This window comes from Sorex araneus, chromosome 10, assembly GCF_027595985.1.
Source record: "Sorex araneus isolate mSorAra2 chromosome 10, mSorAra2.pri, whole genome shotgun sequence".
Classification (NCBI taxonomy): domain Eukaryota; kingdom Metazoa; phylum Chordata; class Mammalia; order Eulipotyphla; family Soricidae; genus Sorex; species Sorex araneus.
Genome location: NC_073311.1, coordinates 48,387,138 through 48,409,957, shown reverse-complemented (window position 1 = coordinate 48,409,957; position 22,820 = coordinate 48,387,138). Strand labels below are relative to the sequence as shown.

At 52.6% G+C, this 22,820-nt stretch overlaps 1 protein-coding gene across 4 annotated transcripts in view; it reads right to left on the bottom strand.

Moving 5' to 3' along the window:
• Positions 1–22,820, bottom strand: part of ABTB3 (ankyrin repeat and BTB domain containing 3) — a 246,842-nt gene that overhangs the window by 85,034 nt on the left and 138,988 nt on the right. For all 4 annotated transcript variants that reach the window (XM_055118420.1, XM_055118419.1, XM_055118418.1 and 1 more), the window contains exon 3: positions 13,729–13,933. In XM_055118420.1, coding sequence (XP_054974395.1) covers positions 13,729–13,933 — 205 coding nt within the window. The remainder of the gene's footprint in view (positions 1–13,728; positions 13,934–22,820) is intronic.

Here is a 22,820-nt window from a genome sequence, read left to right as displayed (position 1 = left end):
GAACTTTTCAGTATATTAAAAAAAAATATAGTGCTACACAAATCTGAGGGGCGAGGGGGATCGTTCAGCAGACGAGAGTGCAGGCTTTGCATGCAAGAAAGTTAGGCTCCATCTCCAGCACCGCGTGGTTCTCCTGAGCACTGCCAGGAGTACCTGAGCACTGTGCTGGGAGTAGCCCCTGACCACGGCTGGAGGTGGACGAAAACTCAAAACAGATATAGAAATAAACAAAAAGTTGCCTTCATGGCACTGTGTAGTTGTAAGAAGATGCAATCCAGAAGGTCAGCAAAACGGAGATGGTGGGAGTGAGTAAGTCAGTGGTAACATGGGCCACGGTCGGTCAGGGCGTGTGGAGACCGGCCCCAGCTTTACGTGGGAAGCCAGACTTTGAAGACCACCAAAGCAACCCAGACTCTGGATTGACTAGCTGGACTCTTCGCTGGAACAAGTACAAGCCGGCTACGTGCTGGCTGCCGTCGCTACCACTATTTCAGAAAGGACATGACAGCGCGGGAACTGGAGTGATGGAGAAAGCAGGTCTGCAAGGACTTTCTCCTGCCCGCAGGCAGCGCTCCCGCTATCCCCCCCCCCAACCCCCCAGGCCAGGACGAGCCTGCGTGGGCACTGCAGTGCTCCAAGGGCTGATTTTCACGACCCTTTTTTTAAAAAAAAAAAACCAAAAACTCCAGGTTCAGAACAGTCACTGCCAGCACCACAGGACACAGCGAGGACCTCCAGTTTTGGGCAAAGGAGAAAGAACCAAGCACCCACGGGACTGATGGAACTCCCTTCACCTGGGACCAGCCAGCACTCGGAGGGGCCCGGGCTGACATGCCTTGCTGCGGCAGACACAGGCTGGCCCTGTGCCATCTCTCTTGGGGATTCCTGCAGGGACCTTCTCGCTGGTCCCTCTCCCCCCTCCGCACCCAGACGGGTCCTTCCAGCCCTCAACCACTCTGAGCTGGGGGCTGGCTGCCGTCTGGTGTGCAAGACAGAAGCAAAGTCGGGTCCCTGGCAGCGGAGACGCACGTGGAAGCGAATGATACCAGAGCAGGGCCTGGGGCCATGTGGGAGGTGGTCCGGATGGCACGGGGGCGCCCGGAGAATGCTCAGGGGCTCAACCTCCAGCCAGGCTGCCCACTACCGTATTTCACCCCAAACTGTCACCAGGACGTACAGCATCGCTGCAGCCTGGAGGTTCCTTTTTCTGTTTCAGTGCTCAGGGCTTCCTCCTGGCGGGGTTCAGGGGCACACATGGGGTGCTGGAGCTCAAACCCAGCTCGGCCCGGTGCAAGGCAGCATCCTGCCGACTGTGCTATCCCTCGGGTCCCAACAGCCTGCATTTTTTCCCTCTAAAATTGTTTCTTAAGCTTTACATAATGACCATATCTGACTCTTGCCGTAAAGACCTCATCAGCTCTGGAGACTCTGGGGAGGAATGCGGTAGGCTAGCTGTGCGAGCTCAGGCTAGGCCTGGCACCTGTCCGAGCCTCGCCCTCCTCCGGAGGGCGGATTTTCTGCAGCACACAGGGTGATGGGCACGGTGAAGTGCGTGACCTGGAAAAGCCCCCATCTCAGGGCCCGGCACTGGGGCACTGTGGCAGTTCCAGAGCGTCATGCACACAGGGTTGACCTCCTCCTGCAGGGCTGAGGGTGTGGGGGGCGCAGGAGGGGCTCAGGGCAGCCACCAGGAGGTAGGGAGCACAGAGGGAGGGGCAGGCGTCACCTTTTGCCCACCAGTTCTCTCTTTCACCCCCTCTATGGCCTTCTCAGTATTTATGGTAAAGTCCAGGCCCCTCTCCCGCCGAGACAGGGTCCACTCCAGGTCAGGGTCCACTCCTGGTTAGCAGGGACACAGAGGAGCAGGGGAGGGGCAGTGACTCTTTAGGCCACCAGAAGTATTTTGGCGTTTTAACAACAGGCCAAGCATCCGAAGGGTGGCCCGGCTTCTCCCAGTGACTCAGCTGGTCATTGGCACGTGGCTCCCAGGGGTACCTTGAGAGCCAGCCTTCCTTCTCTCTCTTCCTCCCTCCCTCCCTTCCTGCCTCCCTCCCTCCCTCCCTCCCTCCCTGCCTCTCTCCCTCCTTCCCCCTCCCTGCCTTTCTTTCCTCCTTCCTTCCTCCCTCCATTCTACCTTTTCTCCCTCCCTCCCTTTCTTCCTTCCCTCTCCCACTCTCTTTTTTCTCCCTCCCTCCTTCCTTCCTTCTCCCTTCTTTCCTTCCCCTTCCTCCTTTCCTCTTTCCTTCCTCCTTCCTTCCTTCCTTCCTTCCTTCCTTCCTTCCTTCCTTCCTTCCTTCCTTCCTTCCTTCCTTCCTTCCTTCCTTCCTTTCCTTCTTTGCCCCTCCCCCCCTCCGTCTCTCCCTCCCTCCCTCCCTCCCTCCCTCCCTCCCTCCTTCTTCCCCTTTCTTTCTCCCTCTATTCCTCCTTCTTTACTCCATCCCTCCCTCCCTTCCTCCTTCTTTTCTCCCTCCTTTCCTCCTTTTCTCCCTCCCTCCCCGGTTACTCCTGGCAGTGCTCGGGAAGACTATATATAATGCCATGTTGATCACATCCAAGGAAAATGCCTTAACCCCATCTGACCTTGTCCCTTGACACATTTTACCTCGGAGCCTTTGCCGGCAGTGCCTAGACTCCCTCCCACCCCGGCTCCTGAAGGAATGTCTGCTCTTGTCTATCTTCCAAATTTTGACCAAGAACTATCTTCCCCTTGGGCCTTGGCAGCTAATTAATTAACTGCCACCCTCCCCCCACCCACCCCAACCCTCTGCACTTTATTTCTCTGAGGTCTGCGCCTCCCCGCCCTCCCCGCAGCCCTTCTGCCCCCAGCACAGGGCCACTTCTGTGCATATATATCCTCACTTTCTCCGTCCATGAAATGGGATGGTGCTGATGGGGATAAGTGGGGTGACCCTGAGGGATGCAGAGATTGACGCGTGCCAAGGACATACAACGGTGCCCAGCACCAGCAGGAATTCAATATGTGCTGGAATTCCAGTGTTGTGTGGTGACTGACACAAACCATAAGGCCCCGAAGTAGGAGGAAGTAAGAAGGAAACCGCCTGCCACGGAGGCAAGGGGTGGAGGTGGCAGGAAAGACACTGGAGACATTGATGGAGGGATGGGTGTTCGATCATTATATGACTGAAATTCAGTCATGAGAGCTTTGAAAATCTATCTCACGGTGATTCAATTAAAACAAAAATAACCAAAAAACAAAAAACAAAGCACATGCCCCAGACCCCATGCAATCTCCCTAGCCTACTTGTCAGGCCTTTATCCCCGCCAGAGAGTTCTCCCCGACATCTGCCCAGCCTTCTTCCTCTCCTGGTGACACGGCAGGCGGAGGACAGAGTGAGCTCTGGGTTCCAGTTCCTGCCTTTGCATCCTGGAGCTGTCCCGGCTTGCTGTGCTACCTGGGCGAGCTAAACTACCTCTCTGAGCTGAGCTCCACATGAGAAGATGGGGCAACAGTTGTGTCGGCTGGTCCTATCACACTCCTAGGATTCTTTTGAGGATCTGATGAGTCAAGCCTTGTACAAGAGAATCCAGGTAGGTACAAAGGGCCGCTCACCTCCCGTAGTGAAGATTGTTCTGAAACATTCATCTCTGAATGGTGGAAACACAGGTTTATGTGCTATGCGGGTGTGTGGTCCCCGGGCTCTGGGAGGACCCCTTAAGCTATTGCTCTGGGAGAGCAGGTTTTCAGGGGCTGTTGATCTCAAAGGGGGTGATGCTCACAACAAGTCTCTAATAGCTGTCCCATGGAAGTTTCTAGAATGATCCCAGTGTCCTAGAGCTGCCCTATCCAAGATAAGAACCACAAACCACATGGAATAGCGAGCATACGAAATGAGGCGAGAGGTACCAGTGACTGAAGATTTAGGGTCTGTTTCCGTAGGAGCCACCCCCAGTGGTGCCAGGCTGGGGTGGTGCTCAGGGTTCACGTGGGCAGCTAGGGGGGCGTGGGGGTGGGGGAGGAGCACAAGGTACCAGGCACGGGATGCGGGCTATCAAGTTTGCTATTCCTTGCACCATCTCCCCAGCCTGAAGCGTTGACTGGACTTAATTCTTTCTTTTTGCTTTTTGGGTCACACCCGGTGATGCACAGGGGTTACTCCTGGCTCTGCACTCAGGAATTACCACCGGCGGTGCTCAGGGGACCATATGGGATGCTGGGATTCGAACCTGGATCGGCTGCGTGCAAGGCAAATGCCCTCCCCGCTGTGCTATCGCTCCAGCCCCTGGACTTAATTCTAAGTCATCTCAGCGTAAGCGACCAGGTCACCCCCCACCCCCCGTGACGGGGCAGTGCCCGTTCCTCTGTCTCTGCGTCTTAGATGAAGTCTGTGTGGCTGCCCCAGAGAGCGAAAAGCCCACCTGGGCCGGGAGCAGACGCCGGGGCTCTGTTTACCGGCTCCGAGAGACTCGTCTGAAGGGAGCCAGTGCCAGTGAGGGTCTGAGCACATGAGTGGCTGCCCAGCTGGTCCCCGTGGCTCATCTCTACCCTCCCGCACATCCCCCCCCCCAGCCCCCAGGCTGGAAAACGCTCCCCAGGGGCCCCGCAAGGCAGCAGGAGATGCTTGACAAGCCCTGGAGAAGTGGCACTGGACAGCTCCGCAGCTGGCGCGTTTCTGCTTGGCCTGACGCATCCCCGCCGGAGGCCACCCGTCAAACCCTGCCTCACCTTGCCCAGGCGAGCTTGTTGCTAATTTGTTATCTGGGCGCCACCTCGTTAGGCAGCAGATGGTCACCCCTCTCAGCTGCCTGAGCGCGCTGCAGGCTGGCTGCGGCTTCCCCGAGACTTCCTCATTTCAGCAACTTGCAAGGGGCTCCCCCAGCACCTCCAGAAGGGAAGTTAGAGGCCCTGCGAGGCTCAGTGTCGTTCCCTCAAGCCTGGGCGGGGGGCGTTTATTGGGCTCCTAATAGATGCTGATCATTACAAGAGAGACAGGGAGGGAAAAAAATCACCATAAATATCTATTTCTTGGGCTGGAGCAAGAGTACAGCGGGTAGGGCATTTGCCTTGCACGCAACCGACCCAGGTTCGATTCCCAGCATCCCATATGGTACCCTGAGCACCGCCGGGGTGATTCCTGAGTGCAGAGCCAGGAGTAACCCCTGTGCATGGACAGGTGTGACCCAAAAAGAAAAAAAAATTTTAAAAATCTATTTCTTGCCTTAGGCAAGTTAAAAAAATGTGTGTGTGAGCCACTTGGGGTAAGTGAATGGGGGTTCAGGGAGAAACAGCAATGCTTTGCTGCTGGCCGGGGGCTCCCGGAGTTGTTGCTTCAGCTGGGCCTGGGAACCTGCGGGGAGTGGAAACTCCAGGCTCCCGAGGGGTCTGCATTTCTAATCAGGCCCCAGGGGACTTGAGTGCAGGAATTCCGAGGAGTCCTGCTAGATACACATCCAGGTGATGGGCACCTAGGATCACGAGGAGGACGGTGGACATGACCTGTAAGAGCACTACGGAGGGCTGGACTTCCGTGTTTTCCATGCAGAAACGCAGAATAGCTTCGTCGCTGCTGCTGGATCAGAGTCTCGACTGTTACTAATTATTATCTCTATATTTTGTGGTAGGTAGGGCTGGAGCGATAGCACAGTGGTTGGGCATTCGCCTTTCATGCAGCCGACCCATGTTCGATTCCTCCGCCCCTCTCAGAGAGCCCGGCAAACTACCGAGAGTATCGAGCCCGCGCGGCAGAGCCTGGCAAGCTACCTGTGCGTATTGGATATGCCAAAAACAGTAATAATAAGTCTCTCAATAAGAGACCTTACTGGTGCCCGCTCGAACAAATCGATGAGCAACGGGATGACAGTGACAGTGACAGATATTCTGTGGTACTGGGATCAAACCCAGGGCCTTAGTGCATGCCCACGTGCATTACCCCTGGGCTTTACCACTTAGCCACACCTTGGGCCTGATAAAGAAAGGGAAACCGAGGCTCAGCATGGACCAGTCACCTGCTCAAGGTCAAACAAAGGGTGGGCCTGAGACAGGAACTCTGGCATTCCAGCTCCCAGGCCAACAGGACCCAGAGACAATAGGCCGACTCTGAAGTCCACTGCATATTTGGACTCCACAGTCCAAACTGGGACAGCTTCTGCTTTGTACTTCATCTTAAGTTGCTGCCGAGACCCCCTGGTCTCCACCGTAGCTGGCGGTACCCCACCCGCCGGAGGTTGGCGGGAGGATGAGGTGAACCTGGAAGCCAAATCCCTCACACTGCATGGCACGGAGCAAGCGGGTGTGCACCTGGAGGAGAGTGGCTGCCCTGAAGCACCCTTGGGTCTCTGCAGCCAGATCACCCGCAAAGCCTGAGATGTGGCTGAGGTCTGGGGCGGGTTCCTGCTGCCTTCTCGGGTCTCTCCTGATTCCTCACACGAGGCTTGGGTGCTTGGCTGATGCTGCTGGTGCTTGTACTCCTTCCCAGGAGCATCACTATGGATCGCTGACTTAACCTCACTGCCTTGCAGTTTCCTCATCTGTGAAATGGGAAGAGCTGAGGCTAGTGGCTGCCTGCACACATGCACTGAGGCTGGGGTTCAGGAAAACACAGGGACAAGGGGTCTTGTCATGGATAAAGTGGCGATCCAAATGTCTTGCACAGTCTGGGACAGGTTGGCCTGGACTATGGGAATAAAGCATAAGCCCTGGGAATAAATTATAATCCTAACATTGGGACAGTGATTATTCATAATCCTTGTGTAAATTATTATTTCTTGTTTACAGAAGTAGAGGCACAGAAATTGCAAAGCATGTACTTTGTAGAGGCAATACTGAGCCAAGGGATGCGTGAGTTGGCACGGCCAACCTGGCCCTTTGGGGAATCATTCATTGAGCATTTACTATGTGCTATGCATGTAGCAAAGTATGGCTGAGGAAGTTGAGGAACTATCCTGGAGGAAGTAGTAACCAAAGTGAGCCCTGAAAGATGTACTGATTGAGGGAAAAAGCTTATGGAGCAGAGGAGAGAGTATTCCAGGAAGAGAAGCATGTACAAAGGCACTGAGGCACAGTCTCTGAGCCCAGGTACCACATGGTCGACTGAGCACTTCTGGGAGTGCCTCCAAGCACTGAGTTGGGAGTAGCTCTTGAGCACTTCTGAGTGTAAACCCCCTCGCCTCCTCCTCAAAAGTAACTTAGTATGCAATAGATCTTTTCAAGTAAAAACCATCAATGGATCGTTTGTTTTGTTTGATTTGGGGACACAGTTGATGGTACTCAAGGCTTATACCTGGCTCTGCACTCAGAGAACACTCCTGGTAGGGTTTGGGGACCATATTGGGTACCGGAGATTAACCCAGGTTAGTCATGTGCCAGACAAGTGCCCTATCCACTGTATTATTTCTACAGCCCCAGATAAAATGGATTGTTATCAGGTTATTATTATTATTATTATTATTTCTGCTTCCCAGCGGCATGGTCCTCACGGTTCTCTGAGGCAGACATTTTCCTTCCCAGACTCCCTTGCAGCTTTGATGCAAGCACATGACCTGAAGCAAGAGGTATGCAGCTGACAAAGGGGTGGCCAAGACCCCCAGCTTTCAGGGCAGTGGGGGTGAGGACCTGTTGAGATTATCCAGTGACCAGCATCAGAAGTGTGAAGTTCTTGACCTATAGAATCTTGGGTGCAACGTGGTCACTATTTCAGGTTATGAGTCTCCAGTGGAACTTTTCACGCCCATCAGAAATCTCTGACACCCACTCAACATTCAGACGCATGGGATGCCTGGGGACACTACCCCCCACAGAGGCCACTAGCTGTTCCTTTTGGTGGGTGTTCTTAGTGCAATGCTCACCCACCGTGTGGAGCTTTTTACCGCCCAAGTGACTTTTGAAGGTGAGAGGAGATGTTTGGGTGGCTGTCAGAACACCCTGGTTTAAGACCCCCCAATATCCCTTATAATGACTGATAATACTTCCATGGTCCCTACAGGGGCATTAAACAAGTCAACAAAACTCAAAGATCTGGATCTTTTAAAAAACATTACTGAGAGGGATGTGTCTATTGGTGCTGGCAGGCCATCGTCCAATACTTGGCACGCATTGTTCAGGCCCTGCAGGCTGAGATCAAATCCAGAGCCCCACATGGGCAAGGTCTGTGCCTCTCCCACTTATGACACATCTCTAACGCTGTGGATCTTTTTATATTTGTATAAACATCAAATATTTATAGTACATTGAGCCAATATCAGTTTACCAATCTGGAGTCATCCCAACAATTGGCAATGTTGTTTAGAAACAGCGTATGCGGCAATTTCTACCAGTTTTTAAAATTTTTATTTATTTATTTATTTATTTTTTGGTTCACACCTGGCAACACACAGGGGTTACTCCTGGCTCCGCACTCAGGAATTACTCTGGGCGGTGCTTGGGGGACCATATGGGATGCTGGGAATCAAACCTGGGTCAGCCGCATGCAAGGAAAATGCCTTACCTGCTATACTATCACTCCAGCCCCTCCACCAGATTTTGAGGAAGAAAGGATCTGGAAAATGAACTTAAGGCCAACTTTTCACATAGAAGGGAAAAGGACTTGGTGGTCCTCAGTCTGGTGGGCTTCCCCTGGGCTTTCTCTCTGCATTAGGTGGTCATAATTGGCTCAATTTTAGCGACTAAGAGCTGAGCAGTACTGTGTGTATTCAGGGTACTTATTCTCAGTGGCATCCTGACATACCTTCCTGAAAGGGAGACAGCAGTGGAGTTGCAGTAGCCTTGGGGGAATTCTGTATCACCCTGAGCCTTATGTCAAAATCGGAAGATCACTTGTTGATTATGCCACAGATGAAACAGTACTAAGAAATGGTGTGTCAGACAAAAGTCATCCCAAAGCGGATCAAAGACCTTGAGATCAGACCAGAATCTGTAAGGTGCATCGAGGGAAGTATAGGCGGAGCACTCTAAGACCTGCCTGGGTCTTAAAGGAAACGTCAGTGATACAATGCCATTGGCAAAGGCAACAGAATCAAAGCTAAACAAATGGGACGACATAAAATTAAAAGTTTCTACATGGCGAAAGAAACACAGGCTAACACTAAAAGAAGACAGGTAATTAAGTGGGAGAAAATATTTGCACTCAACACATGAGGTTGATATCTGGGATTTACAAAGTATTCACAAAGATCAATGACAACCAAAATCTAAAAACCCCATCAAAAACCAGGAAAAGAAAATGGACACTTCTCTGAGGAGGACCAATGGATGGCCAACAGGTTCATAAAAAGTGCTCATCATCATTTGTTATAAGAGAAATTCAAATAAAGATATCAATGAGATATCATCTTATACCAGTGAGAATGGCACATATCAAAACTACTGGGAACAATCTGTGTTGGCGGGAATAAGGAGAAAAAGAAACCATCATCCACTGCTGATGGGAGTGTTGTCTGGTACAGCTTCTAAGGAAAACAGTAGGTAGAGTTCTCAGTAAACTTACAAATAGAATCCAGCAATTCCATTATCTCAATATCTCAAAAATATTGAGATATTTTGGGGTATCTTCCTGAAGGATGGAAAAACAATGACTCAAAAAATGTATGCACACCATTATTTATTGCAGCACTCAGTACAAAAGTTAAGATTTGGAATCAACCTAGATGTCCAACAACAGATCATGAAGATGTGAAATATGTACACAACGGAATACTACACAGCTTAAGGAATGATGAATCATGCAATTTGCAGCAGCATGGATAGAACTGGAAGGTATCATATTAAATGAAGTAATCCAGGAGAAGAAGGATAAACACAGGATGGTATCACTCATGTGTGGAATTTAGAATAACCTGATGAATGAATGCAATGGTTTAAAGGGGAGAGTGACTAGGTCCCAGCATATAGAGAGAAGAAAAGAAATTGAAGGGGAGGGGTGGGGGGAGAGGAGACAGATGAAAAGCAACAGGGTTTGGGGGGGAGGTCAAGGGGATTCAGGTACATCAATGGTGTTAAGAAATGAGCCAAATATCCAAACCACAGAGTCAACAACACTGAACTAATGAGACCTAAACTTCAAGAACAACCAAACTTAAAAGGTGTTTGTCAAGACGGCAGGCTGGGTAGGGGGGAGTAGGAGAGGAAACCTGGGAGCACTGGTAGAAGGAAGTTGACACTGGTGGTGGGATTGGTGCTGGAACATTGTATGTCTAAAACTTAACTATGAATAACTTTGGAAATCATGGTGCTTTAATTAAAAAAAAAAAAGTGGGCCAGAATAACCTTTTGCTTGGGTATCTTGGAAGCTGTATTTCAGTGCCATGAACATCTGACAGCTATTAGACTTGCCTTATTGATTTTCATTTTATTTTATTTTATTTATTATTTATTTATTTATTTATTTTTGCTTTTTAGGTCACACCCGGTGATGCACAGGGGTCACTCCTGGCTCTGCACTCAAGAATTACCCCTGGTGCTGCTCAGGGAACCATATGGGATGGTGGGAATCAAACCCGGGTTGACTGCATGCAAGGCAAATGCCCTACCCGCTGTGCTATCACTCCAGTCCCAATTATTATTATTATTTTATTAGTAAATCACCTTGAGGCACAGTTACAGGCTTATAAACTTCCGTGCTTGCATTTCAGTCATACAATGATCGAGTACCCATCCTTCCACCAGTGCCCATTTTCTACCACCAATGGTCCCAGCATCCCTTCCACCACCCCCACCCTGTCCCCTCCACCCCGCCCCACCCCTGTGGCGGGGCATTCCCTTTTGCTCCCTCTTTCCTTTGGGGTGTTGTGGTTTGCAATAGAGGTATTCAGCGGCCATCATGTTCAGTCTATAGTCTACTTTTGGCACGCATCTTTCGACCCGACATCCTTTGCTTGGTGTCCCCTTTTCTATCTGAGCTGCCTTTTCCTCTAGCATGTGATTGCCTTATTGATTGGATTTCTTCCAGTGTCACTTCTTCCCTGATCAAGACTGTTCTACTTTTCCCACCAGTTTTCTCCAACAAGGTGGTGATGGGCTGGTCAGACCGTGTAGGAAGTTTGTTGTCTCTCTTTGCAGAAGAGGTGGCAGCTGCCACTGGTGAGGTACAAACTACTGGCTTCCTTTTTCCTTTTCTTCCAGCCGGGTTGCAGGGCCCTGGCTGCAGGATACTGCAGTCGTCTCCTGGCCTAGCCTTCTGGGCCAGACCAGTCATGGATCCTCTCAGGAAACCACCTCAGGCAGTACACTATTCCCAGCCACCCCCCTCTGTGCTAACGATGAGCAATGTACTGATATCAACCATGCAAATGCATCTAAGAATCTCTGATACTTCCAGTAATGATATGGGTGGGAGGTGGTAGGAAGTGGAGTCTTGTCATAGACTCGGGGCATTTCCTATTTAAAAGCCCAGCTGGGAGAGAGTGTGCTGCAGTTAGGCCACCTGACTAGTATGCACTTGACTCAGGTTCGATCCCCAGTACCAGATGGTCCTCTAGGCATACCAAGGGCGACACAGGTATGCACGGCCTGAGTGGTGTCACATCCTCCGACCCTTGCAAGAAACCACTAAATCACCTGTGGGGCCTCTGGATCTCCAGAGCACTATTTGGGAGTGCCCCGTTCCCTCTCCCCTTGGCATTAGGCTCCTAGAACTGAAATAAAGGTATTTGCAGCTGGAAAATAACTATCACCTCATCAGATGTCTTACAAAATTTATCTGGGCTTTCATTTTCATAAAAAATATCCGAGGCACCTAAGAGATTTCAGCAGTTCAAACAGCAGTACCCAGAGTGCTGGCAAAATGTCAGTGACTGAAATTTCACACTAGCGCGGAGCTCCCCCCAGGCCCCACAATGCAAACAAAACCGGTTCAAAACAAACACGACAACTTTCAAGTGGCGCCCACAGGAGAGTGAGACAGACAGGCACGTCGGCTTCCATCCAAATGCCCCGGCCAAGCAGGGCAAGCACAGAATAATCTGTATTTCAGCTGATAAATATTTCCCAGCCTGCCGGACACGGACAAGAGCAAACAACACTCAGCCCCGCCCTGCTTCTGAGGAGCAGAGACGGGCAGGAGCCAGAGAGGGGAGTCAAGGGAATGTTGCTTGATTTGGGGGCAATAAAGGAGACAGACGGGGGGGGGGGATGGAGGAGGGAGGGAGGGAGACAGAGATACAGAAACAGAGATACAGAGAGAGACAGAGAGAGTGAGAAAGAGAGACAGAAGGAGAAAGAGGAAGAGAGGAGAAAGAGGAGAGAAAGAAGGAGGAGAGGGGGAAAAGGAGAGGAGAGAGAAAGAGGGAGGAGAGAAGACGGGAGAGGAGAGAGAGAGAGAGGCAGGGGAGAGAAAACTCCAAACTAGAACTGTGACACCCTTGGGAACATGTCTGGAGGTTTTGGGGGTGGAGTGGATGGAGAATGTGGTGGCATGTATTGAATATGTGGGGGACATGTATGGAACATCTGTGAACATATATGGAGTATGTGGGGACATGTATGGCGTTAATGGGAGTGTGAATGAAACTGGCGGGTGGGAACTTTTGTAGAGCATGTGGAAAGGTGTCTGTGGGAATGTGGGACTCTAGGAGTATATGGGAACATGTATGCAGTAGGTGGGAACATGTATGAAATTTTTGGAATGTGCTGAACACATGGTATAATTATGGAGTTTGCGGGGACATATATTGTGTAGGTGGGAATATGTACGGAGTTGGTGGGAACGTGTATTGAGCCCATGGGAACATGGATGGAGTATTTGGGAACTGTGTGGAGCATGTGTGAATATGGAATATGTGGGGACAAATATGGCATTGGTAGGAACATGTATGGAGTTGGTGGGAATGTGTATAGAACAAATGGGAACATGTATGGAGTATGTGGGAACTATGTGGAGCATGTGGGAATGTGTATCAAATTGGTGGGACCATGTGCAGAGCACATGGGAATATGTATGGAGTATGTGAGAACGTGTATAGAGTTGGTGGAAACATGTATAGAGCACATGAGAACATGTATGGAGTATGTGAGAACGTGTATAGAGTTGGTGGAAACATGTATAGAGCACGTGAGAACATGTATGGAATATGTGAGAACTGTATAGAGTTGGTGGGAACATGTTTAGAGCACATGAGAACATGTATGGAGTACATGGAGACATATATGGAGTTGGTGGGAATGTGTGTAGAACATGTTGAAATATGTACAGAGAATGTAGGGACATACACGGAGTTGGTGGGAACATGTATGGAACTGGTGGAATCATGTCCTGAGTTCAGACACCCCGAACCTTCTTCTCTGCACCCCGCAGTCCCCGCTCAGAGAAAGCAAGGGAGGGGTCCCGCCCAGCCTGCCTTTAGCGCACTTCACCTGGCCCCGTGTGTGGGCTCTGTGGCTCATGGAAATGCACCCCGGGGTCCCCGCTGCCACGGCCTAGAGAGCAGAGTGCCCACTGGCCCCGACTTGGTCCACTCCAGGCCGGACTTTTCTCCAGCCTGTCTGGGCCCATGCTCCTCCCCCTCCACATCTCGCATCTCTGCATCAGCAAGGAGACTCCTCCTCGCACCCCTCTGCTGGCCGGGCCACCATCTCCCAAACAGAGCCAGTCCCCGCAGACACACCGCCGAGACCCCCACCCTCCAATTTCAGCCTCCCTCTCAGGGCACAAGGCTCCTCTGGGACCCCTTCAGAGAGGTCCACAACCCCCCAGAAAACCTCCGCACCCTGCGCCCCCAGGTGCAGCTGGGGGTGGGGGCGCTGGCCAGCCCCCCACCTGGGACAGGGGCAGGTCTTACCTTTCCACCTGGAGGGTGACCTTGGAAGGCTCCACGTTGGGGTTCTCCCACTCCATCTGCGGGCAGTGCATGAAGTAGCAGAGGGTGTAGAGGGCCTCGGGCTCCCAGTAGAGCGCCCCCTGCTTGTTGTGCAGGGGAGTGCCGTTGCCGTGGTGCTTGGCGTGCAGGGGCTGCAGGTGGATCATGGCACGCGACACCAGGTCACCTGCGGGCAGAGGCGAGATGTCAGGGCTGAGTCCGCTGCAGTCTGTCCCCCAGAACCCGGCCGGGGGAGGCTGTCTCCGGGTCTCCAGCCACATCTCATCTCACTCTGAGCGAAGAGTATTGCATCATTCACCACACAACAGTCAAAGGCTCCCCAGGTCTGAGGTGCTGCCCTGCAGGGCTGGGGGGTGACGGGCTCTGCGGGACCAAGAATTGAATCTGGGTCATCCTTTGAACTCTCTCTGGCTCTCCCTGCATCACTTTCCTTCCTTCCTTCCTTCCTTCCTTCCTTCCTTCCTTCCTTCCTTCCTTCCTTCCTTCCTTCCTTCCTTCCTTCCTTCCTTCCTTTTCTTTTTTGCCTTTTGGGTCATACCTGGAGATACACAGGGGTTACTCTTGGCTCTGCACTCAGCGATCACTCCTTGGCGGGACTCAGGGGACCGTATGTGCTGGGGATTGAACCCAGGACAGCTGCAAGCAAGGCAACCCAACCTGCTGCACCCATCATATCTCTCCAATCCTCCCTCCCTGCATCATTTTTTACCCCTACATCATTTCCTCCCCCCCCCACATCATTTTTATGAGACTTATTTTGTTTTTAAAACACACAGATATAAAAGGGAAATGTTATCTTGCTACCCAATGTGAAAACTGGTCTCACTGGACATTCAGAGAAGGTCACTGCAAAAGTTAATGCAATAAAAACAAAGCAGAGAAACTAATTTACATCTGAATTCTGGTCCCGCATTCTTTTGTTAGAAAATGACAGTGTTTGAGAGGTATTGGGGACTCTGTATGTTAAATGGAATCTTTCTCCTTAAATAAGGAGAATTAAAAATAGAACTGAAAAGAATCACTCCAACATAATGGAATACTACTCGGCGCCACCGAGGAAAAATGACATCCTGCAGCTCACCGTGAGTTGGCTGGGGCTGGGGGGTAGGGGGAGGGCAGGGGAGGGGAGGGGGGAATCATGCTGAGCGGAATGAGTCAAAGGGAGAAGGATGGATCCTGAGTGGGTAAAGAAACCTCATTAAGGGCATCAACAATGGCCCGTGGTGACAGGCGCTGTCGGCCTATAGAACCCAGTCCACTAAGTGGGGTTGGGGGAGGAGGAGGGGAGGGTCCTCGAGGCCGTGCTGGAAGGATGCTGACCCTCTGCAGCCGCCTGCCCGGAACACTGTCTTAGTGCTACTGTGAATCGCGGTGAAGGGTAAACACACGGATGAAAGCACCGCTCCAGGACCACCGTTATTCATAGCGCCCGCCCACTCACAACCCGCCCCCGCACGGTGGAAAGTGCTCCCCGTCCACCACTGGCAGATCGTGACGGTTCCTGCTTCGGACCAGGAGGGTTCCGGTGGCCAGGGGCTCGGTCCAACACCGGCCCAGGAACTGAAGCAGCGACTTGCCGGGCGGGGGTTCTGGATGGGGGCTGGGGTCGGGGAGGCAGCAGGTGGGGGATTCTGGGAAGGTGTTGAGGCTGGACTGGCAGGACCGGTGATGGGTGATGGGAAAGGGGGGTGGGTCTGGGGCTCTAGTGTCACAGGAGCCTGGGCTCAGGCCATGCCTCCCACCTGGCAGAGCTGAGCCAGCTTCTCCCTGACCAGGTGGGGTCGGGGTGGGGGGACTCAAAAGGTGGCCACGGCACTTCCTGGTGCAGGTGAAGGTTTGGACCTGGTTAACCTCTCGCATTCCCATGAGCAACACCCAGGCCAGTGGGGGCAGTTCCAGTCTACAGACCCACTTCACAGATGAGGAAACTGAGGCAGGGGAAGGACGAATAAAATATGTAGCCCTGGAGGGGAAGTGTGGGGGTCCCACCTGCCGCCCCAGGGTCTGAGGGCACATACTCTGCAGCCATGTCCCCTCTGTCTGCACGGGTGGGCGCGAGCCCCAGCCAGCTGGCCTGCGGCCTGCAGACTCCACTTGTGCAGGACACTGCAGCTCCCTTCCACTGTGTAGCTGCGTTCTTGGGTGGGCACAGTGGGGACCTGGGTGGGGGTGATGGGGCGGAGGGACGGGGGCTTCTGCAGACTTGCCCTGGATCTGAGGACCCTGGAGGTGGCCTGGCCCCAGGTACGGCCAGAAGTATCATACAAGTTCTCAGGAGCCAGAGCTGGGCAGGGAGCTGGGTGGCCCTGCTCCCCAGGAAGCTGCCTTGGGGACTCCCCAAAATGTGCTCCCACATCCTCAGAGAGTTTGCACCCCTGGGAGCTGCGGCTGGCAGGGCTTCCTGAGCTGTGGCCAACAGCCTGTGGGGGGGAGAGGCGGCAGGGCAAGGGGGGAGAAGCAATTCTGCTTCTCCATGATGCCCCCGCACCCGACCTCTCCCACTTCCAGCCCTGGGGCCCCTCAGAGCAGCGGGTCCGGATGCGCCTGGACCCTCAGCTGGAGCATCCGACTGTCCTGGAGCTGAGTGTGGGGCCCGGCGGTGGCACACAGGGCAGCAGAGGGTCTGTCACCATTCACCACCATTCCGGACGGCGCCAACAGCCCTCATTCCGGAACTCGGGCACAGAACCCTGGCGCCTCAGCCTCTGCTCCTCGCCCGGTGCCTGGGGGCTGATGTGCCCCCATGCTAACTTCCTTAGCAACACCCAGAGGTGTTCAGGGCTCTGTTCTCAGGGATAATTCTTGACAGGCTCGAGGGACTATATGGGATGCTGAGGATTGAATCCGGGTCAGCCGGGTGCAAGGCAAGCGCCCGACCCGACGTACTATCCCTCTTGGCCCCCGTGGGCCCCCATGTAATTTTAATTTTACAGCGGACATTCCCAGCCAGGGAGGTTCTGCCTGCCAGGGGCCACGGGGGAATGTGTGCAGACCTGCTTCACTGTCCACGGGGCTGCTACTGGAATTTGGGGGTTCAGGCAGGTGCTGCCAAACAGCCTAGAGAGGCACAGAGCAATCCCCAGAACAAAGAACGTATTGCCTCCCCTACCCGCAAGGCAATAATGCCGAGGGGGTGAAACCCTGCTTGTCCAAGAAAATGACACTCGAGGCCAGAAGGCCAGTGAGAGGGAGAGCCCAGAGCCCGAACTGGGCCTGTCTGGCGGACGTTTGTGCTCTGCAGTCCTGAGCTGAGTCTTCTCAGAGATGCGCCCAGCTGCCTGGCTGGTTCCTCGTGCAGCCGAGTTCATCCTGGAAGCAATCTGGCACGGTGTGTCCTAATGCACGCACCTTCCCCCGGATTCGGTAATTCTATTTCTGGGAATCCTTCCCAATGTCAGATTCCCAAATGCAGCACAGACTGACTGAACAAGGCTTTGCACCCAAATCTTAGGCGCGGCATCCAGAATCTGACAAAGCAACAAATGCTTAAAAATAAGTGTACACAGTTCAGTAAGCTCTGCTACCTCTGTGGGATAAAATAATAAACTCATGCAATCGTTAAGAATGTTTACACAGAGCTGCAATTTTAGGGGGAGGCAAACATCCTCTGTTGAAATTGGTAAGTAGGAAAAAATTCAAAATTGCACGGTGCGATCAGGATTATGTTATTAAAAAAATTTTTTTTAAATGTCATTATGTGCTGAGTAAGTAACAGGGGTAATAAAAACCCAAAATGTTGACCCAGGATTTCTGTGCCTGCAGGACTGTGGACAGCTCTGCTTCGAGCTTTGCTATAGCTCCTTAAGTCTGGACAAGCTTGCTCCCTGGTGTTATCAAACAAAAAAAATAAATAACCTCATTTCGATGGTGTTGACTTTCTCTCACCTTCATCCCTGCTCAGGCTGGGGAATGAGCCTCTTTTCGTGGATCTTTTTTTGATGGTGCCCATAAAAAAAAAATCTCAAAACAAGAAAATTCCAATGGATCCAGGGAAGTCTCCTCAGTAGCAGCCAGAGAGCTCTGCAGTCACTCCCTGTGATTCTTTTTATTTTTTTTTTGCTTTTTGGGTCACACCCCGAGATGCACAGGGGTTACTCCTGGCTAATGCACTCAGGAATTACTCCTGGCGGTGCTCAGGGGACCATATGGGATGCTGGGAATCGAACCTGGGTCGGCCGCGTGCAAGGCAAACGCCCTACCCACTGTGCTATCGTTTCAGCCCCCGCTCCCTGTGATTCTTGATCAAGTGGGCAGTTCGGTGGAGGTAAGGGTCTTAGGATGTTGTGTGGTTCAGGCCAGGGGTGCCGGGGACCTCCAGGGCCACCCTGTGGCTTGGAGGCTTCCCTGGCTACACCCAGTGATGTTCAAAGGGCCACTCGGTGCCAGGGATTGAACTGGGATTGGGTATGTCCAAAGCAAGACCCCAACCCTGTACAGTCTCCTGGGCCCCAGTCCTGAACTGTACTGTGATGTCGGGAGGATACAGCCAGTGGTGGGGAGCGAAGCCCCAGTCTGCAGGAGGGGGTCCCCATCCTGGTGCTTGGTGAGGGACACGGAAGTGGTCTCAAAGCCACAGGAAGGTCAGATGGCTTTTCTTAGGACGCCCCAGGTGGCACTTATTTTGCCATCAGTGTACCTCTGGGACACGGAGGTTCATGAAGCCAGTGAGCTTCCGGAGTCTGTGCCCAGGGTGCAGGACTGCAGATGACTTGGACGCCCAGAGGCCAGGGAGAAGCTTGTGTTTGGTTCTCCGCCCTTTTGCCCTTGCCCCGAGAGGTAATCAACGTGCCCCGTTTTAGGTTCTGGAAGAACGTCATTCTGAGGGTGGGTACCATGCAGGTCAAGGGTTATCTGAAAACAGGTGTGTGTGATCTTGAGATCAGCCTGACTCAGAGCAGTGCTGAATGACGTTGTCCCTTCCTTGTCACCTGAAGTGCCCTCCTCTCTCTCAGAGGACCCCAGCTTCCAATATTAGGACAAAGACACTCCTTTCTCCCTGGTCCAAATGGAAACCCGTATAGTTTTGCAGCTACTCTGTGCCCATATCGGGGAATCAATGCTGACTTTCCTGACCGAGTAACATGCACAGGCATGGCTCATGCTGGACAAGTGGACCTCTTGGGGCTTCCAGTCCCATGCCCACGTGACCTTGGAAATCAGGCCCGTAGATCTCTCCTGGTTCCCTGCTCAGTCAGCACCAGTCGCTGCTACGGCTCTCACCAGCTATTAAAAGGGTCCCGGCCAGGGCTCCATCTTCAATGGCCACAGCCCTGACTGAAGACTCTCAGGGACAGCAGGGGCCAATGTGCCGTCTCCCCTTTGCTGGAAAGGCAGGAGGTTCTAGAAGCCACAGCGGCAGAGCCCGTTTGAATATGAAGAGGAGGTCTCTGAGTCCAGAGAGCGCCAGGCTGGGCTGATTCAAGCCTGTCTCAATTACAGCTCCGAAAAGAAGGCCTTTCATTACCTGCAGCCTCACCTAACCCGGCTTATCAGAGTGCTTCCCCGCACACCGGTTTCATGACCTTGGACACCGTCTGTGCGCCCATGCGTGTACTCCCCGCTTCTAGGCACCGTCAACATTTTCCAGCCCAGAGCGCCCCCACGGAATTCACAGAACCAGCCCGTCCTTGAACACGGCGGACTCTGCCCGTGATCTGGGAGGGGGCAGTGAGCAGGCGCCGGGCAGCGGTGTTGGGCACAAGCGTCCCTCGGAGAGTGGCAGAATGAAGCGGGTACCCTGCCGGTGCTGAAGGCCCAGTGGACCTTAAGATCCCAGGACAAAGCGGACCCCAGCAGGAGGGGCGGGTGGGAGGGCTCTTCCTGCCTCTGCCCACGCAGACCCGAGCCAGCCGAACTCTTGCCAGCGGTGTGGGAAGGTCTGGAGACTGGCAGCGTTTTGTCTGTCTGAGACGGAGGAGGCCTCCCCAGTCCCCGGGGAGCCACCGGGCTGCGGACGTGCATCCCCTTTCCAAGCGCTGAAGCTCACTTCAAATACTGCTCACACACACACGGCTACCACCGGATAATGGGGTCGCCAGCGCCGCCCGTGAGAGCTTGTTTCCACCTAATGTGCCCGGAATGATTATCCCTCAATTTGGATGAAAAGTGTTTCCTCGTCGGGATTTGTGACTCCTTCTCGGAGACGGACCCCGAGACTTCGTACACGCCAGGCAGGCACCTTATAATCCTCAACTGGAACTGAAATTTCATCGCAGAGGTTTCCTTTGTAAGCCCGTGTTTCCTTCTTTTAGGTATTTAAAATAGTACTTCTGGGCAGGGAGGGCAGAAGATAGTTGAGGGGTGACCCGGATGTGATCGCAGCACCGTGTGACCTCCCCAGCATCACCAGGTCAGGAGGTCCCTGGGCCCAAGCAGCATCCTCTGGCCCTGGCACCAACCTGTTGGACCAGTTGGTCGGGCGTGTCTCTGGGTCCCCTAAACACTGTTTGGGAGGTATCCCCAATATTCTGTGGCAGGAGCCTGAGTGTCAGTGGTCCAAGGTACCCCAAAGTTCATTAGCAACAGCACTAGTGACCATGACTGAGCAGTCACTGGGGGGATGAGTAAGGGGAGTCAGCCCCTGGCTGCCAAGTTTGATGAGAACGAACTGGCATCTACAAATGCAGGTGTCCTGTGGCAGGACCAGCATTGACTCCAAACAACCCCCATCCCCCACCCCCCTTGACAGGTGTCTGCCATGTGACGGGCAGGTGTTTGTGTGTGTGTGTGTGTGTGTGTGTGTGTGTGTGTGTGTGTTTGTCTGCTTGTCTATCTGTCTGTTTATCTGTCCTGGGCAGAACGGGGACCAATAAATTCCCCTGAAAGAGAGACAAAAACTGTCTTTCTGGATCCTGAATCCTGTTATGATGCAGGATCTTCTTTTCTTCTGTTTTTGGGCCACACCCAATGGTGCTCAGGGCTTACTCTCCGCTCTGAGCTCAGGGATCACTTCTGGTGGCGTTCAGGGGACCATACAGGTGCTGGGAATGGAAACGGGCCACATGAAAGGCAAACATCCTACTTGCTGTCCCCTACCTGCTCGGCCCCAAGTTTGAGATTTTTCTACAGTTTTATACCAGCTCATCCTTTGCCAGGATTTTGCATTTCTGTGATAAATGCTCCAGTCCCATAGGAATTAACACACAGTTAAATAATTTGATGATCATTTGTATCAGAAGTCAGTATCGGTGGATTTTCTTCTGGTTGGTCAAACTCTGAGCCCGAAAGTTAGGGACAAATGGTTATGGAGAATTGCTGCTCAAGCGTAGGATGGCCCAACTTTCTTGCAAATACCTTTCTCCAGCTGCCTGTCTCCCTGTCTCCTACTCTCCCACCCTTCTTCTTCTTCTTCTCTCTCTCTCTCTCTCTCTCTCTCTCTCTCTCTCTCTCTTCATATTTCTGGGAGATGTACTAGGCACCAGGCAGGAGCAAGTTTTGTTCACATCAAGGAACAAAACAAGTATCTCTACTCTCTGGGAGAACCTGTTATTGTTGGCGGAGAGATTGTTTTTCTGTGGGTCTCCAAGTGATGCTCAGGAGACCCAGTGCCCCTCCTGGCAATTATTGGCCTCAAAGATGCAGAGTTGTCCAAGGATGCAGGGTTGCCAAGGATGCAGTTGCCCAAGGATGCAGAATTGCCCAAGGATGAAGTTTCCCAAGGATGCAGTTGTCCAAGGATGCAGTTTCCTAAGAATGCAGAGTTGTCCAAGAATGCAGAGTTTTCCAAGGATGCGGAGTTGTCTAAGGATGCAGTTTCCTAAGGACGTAGAATTGTCCAAGGATGCAGTTTCCTAAGGATGCAGAGTTGTCCAAAGATGCAGTTTCCCAAGGATGCAGAGTTGTCCAAGGATGCAGTTTTCCAAGGATGCAGTTTCCCAAGAATGCAGAGTTGTCCAAGGATGCAGTTTCCCAAGAATGCAGAGTTGCCCAAGGATGCAGTTTCCCAAGGATGCAGAGTTGTCCAAGGATGCAGTTTCCTAAGGATGCAGAGTTGCCCAAGGATGCAGTTTCCCAAGAATGCAGAGTTGTCCAAGGATGCAGTTTCTTAAGGATGCAGTTGTCTAAGGATGCAGTTTCCCAAGGATGCAGAGTTGTCCAAGGATGCAGTTTCCCAAGAATGCAGAGTTGTCCAAGGATGCAGTTTCCCAAGGATGCAGAGTTGCCCAAGGATGCAGTTTCCCAAGGATGCAGAGTTGCCCAAGTCCTACACTGTCGGGCCTGAAGTGCCCCATGGCTGCATTCAGCGATGCCTGGGGCACCATATGGTTCTGGGAATCAAACTGCAGCCAGTTGCATGCCCTGTGCTAGCTCTCTGGCCCAGAGAGAGAGACAAGTTTTTAACAAATATGTAAGAGAGAATATTAGCACATAACTAGGGAGCAGGGGTGGGGGCGGGGCAGTAGTTAATGGCTGTTAGGTTTCTCGGGGTGATAAAAGCATTTTAAAATTGATTGTGGCGGTACTCCTTGGAAAATATACTGAAAGCCACTGATCTGCACACTTTCCATAAGGAACTTGTATGAATTATTTAAAAGGTGCACAGGGTCTGAGTAATGTTTTAAGGGCTGGAGAGCACGCCTGGCAGATGTGAGGCCCTTTGAACTGTCTATGTCCCAGCCCCCAGTACCTCCCTGTGACCCCCAGCACCGCTGGGCCTAACCATTGAACCATACGGCCTGGTTAGCCAAGTACCACCAGGAGTGGCCCCTGGGCCCCCAATGCAGTGCTTGGGAGGACCTCAAATATTTATCTATGTCATGAGATAACTTCTGAGGAGAAAGGACAATAGTGAGGGCATCTGGTCCCCAGGGGTCAGGGCAAGCTTCCTGGAGAAGGTAAAATTTATGTGAGGCTGGTGGGAGCTGGCTGAGGCCTGTGGGAGCAAGCCCTGTGGATGTCTGGAGGAAGAAGCCCAGGATGAGGAAACAGGAAGTGCAAAGGCCCTGTGGTACGTCTGCTCTGGTGGAGATGACAGCAGTGTAGCAGCTCAGAGGGCTTGGGCGAAGCAGTGGTAGTGACATGGGGACAAGGGATGGAAGCCCAGGGGAGGGTGT